The 2,140-nt window shown below is 42.4% G+C and overlaps 1 protein-coding gene across 1 annotated transcript in view; it reads right to left on the reverse strand.

Moving 5' to 3' along the window:
• Positions 1-1,344: 1,344 nt before the first annotated feature.
• Positions 1,345-2,140, reverse strand: part of LOC108798632 (vomeronasal type-2 receptor 26-like) — a 22,527-nt gene continuing 21,731 nt past the window's right edge. Inside the window, exon 8 of the mRNA XM_018570397.1 lies at positions 1,345-1,713. Coding sequence (XP_018425899.1) covers positions 1,345-1,713 — 369 coding nt within the window. The remainder of the gene's footprint in view (positions 1,714-2,140) is intronic.

Consider the following 2,140-nt stretch of genomic DNA (forward strand, 5'->3'; position numbering starts at 1 on the left):
GCCCTGACCTCAACCCTACTGAACACCTTTGACATGAACTGGAACATCGATTGTGAGCCGGGTCTTCTCCTCCAACATCAGAACCTGACCTCACAAATGCTCTTTTGGCTGAATAGGCACAAATTCCCCCAGACACACTCTGAAGTCTGGAGGAATGCCTTCCCAATCGAGTACAGACTATCATGACGCAAAGCAGTCAGCCTCCAGTTTTTCATAAGAGCATTTTATACATTATAAGAACATGGTATGTTTATAATTTTAGTCCAGAAGAAGCCGTATGTTATCAGATCAAACAGGAAGTTAGGAGCATGTAAGATGTGTGGCAGATCAACAGGTATGTATCTGTACTTGCAGCATTTTAAAAGGGATAAAACACAAGTAAATGTGCACACATTGCAGAGATGTTCTATGTATGGTTTTAATCTGATATATGATACATATGTTTTACAAATAAAGATATAACAAAGGGTTTCCCCTGAAAAAGGATCATCAGAGCACTATGGGAACACACCACAAGCTGTTTTCTTTCCAACATGATGTCACTGAATGGACCCAAATTGAAGCAAAATGGAGAGAGAAGAGTTGTTTCTTTTGTTTGTATTTATATCTCATTTCAGTTGTTGTTTTTGTATTTCTAATCAATAACCAACTGTTTTTTTTTTAAAATTCTTTTATTAACTGATCTCATATGCGATACAAGCATGTTCAAAAGAGGCATAAGTAAGCATAACATACAAGTACATGGCATACATGCAAGAAAAGTCTTCAACGTCATGACTACACCACCCGGTCTGAATCGTCTGGCCCTGACACCCCATTGGACCTATGAGTGTTTTTAGCAAAGATTTAGATTGTATCGTAGAGAATGTCCCTGGGCTGTGTCAGGTGTGTACAGTGACAACCAAATCCTATGTCTAACTACGCTGCCGGATCAATTGTGTGCGTCCACACTATCCTCCCGAAATAGGAAATACAAAAGGATGAAGGAGAAGTCAAGGAAAGGCTGAGCTGAAGGAGTGCAGGCGTCCCGTCCGGGTGCAGGTGTGAGGTGGAAAAGGCAAAGGAAGGAGAGGTTCCACCGGGTCTCCCCCCTCTAGGCTAGCAACTCCCTGGGGCCGCCACTGGGAACCTAAAAGGCGTCGGGCATTCAACCATATATGACTACTGGGAGACGGAAGGGCCGGTGGGGTAATGATTTGTGTATCTCTAGACAGGAGAGCTGCATATCGATAACCAACTCTTTTTACCAAACTTTACGTTCTCAAGGAAAGTAATTTATTTTGCTACAATTTATATTCCATGTGTCACAGCATTACGTTTAATGCCAAAAAGTATTTTATATTTTTACTGAAGTGCTTTTCTTTGGGCTACAGTCGCCTTCACATTCAGCTCCGGTCTCATCAGAATGATGTAACATTTGGGAATGAAGATGCAGCCCAGGAGTCCAGCACTGGAGGACAAGATGGCGAAGACCTCCACAGCCACCATGTATTTCCCTTTGGTGCTGAGGTAGGCTGGGATGAAGGAGATCCAAACACTGCAGAAGACCAGCATGCTGAATGTGATGTACTGAGCTTCATTGAACGTGTCGGGAAGTTTCCTGGCTAAAAATGCTACAATAAAGCTGAACACAGCCAGACCTCCCATGTAGCCAATCACAATGTAGAAAGCAGTGACAGAGCCCTCGTTACACTGTAATATCATCTTTCCCATCTCTACTTGGTTGTCATACTCTGGGAATGGTGGGGAAAAGACAAACCAGAAGATACAGATCACAAGCTGCCCAGAAGAGCAGATAATCAGGAGGAAAACAGAGAATTGTTTCATCATCCACTTGTTAATACTGTTAGGTCTGGTGACATTAAAAGCCAAAACAACAGTAACTGTTTTAGCCAAAACCGAAGAAACTGCAACAGAGAAAATTGCCCCAAAAACAGCTTGTCGGAGAAGACAGGAGATCTTTGTGGGACGTCCGATGAAGAGCAGAGGACAAAGAAAGGACAGGATCAGTGAGATGAGAAGGATGAAGCTGAAGGTCCGGTTATTGGCTTTTACTATTGGAGTGTCTTTGTGTTTCACAAACATCCCAAACGTGATAATAGTTCCAAAACAGAATAATAGAGCCATAAACATAAGAGAA

Source organism: Nanorana parkeri, unplaced genomic scaffold (assembly GCF_000935625.1).
Source record: "Nanorana parkeri isolate BGI_ZX_2015 unplaced genomic scaffold, ASM93562v1 scaffold1529, whole genome shotgun sequence".
In the NCBI taxonomy this organism is placed as follows: Eukaryota; Metazoa; Chordata; class Amphibia; order Anura; family Dicroglossidae; genus Nanorana; species Nanorana parkeri.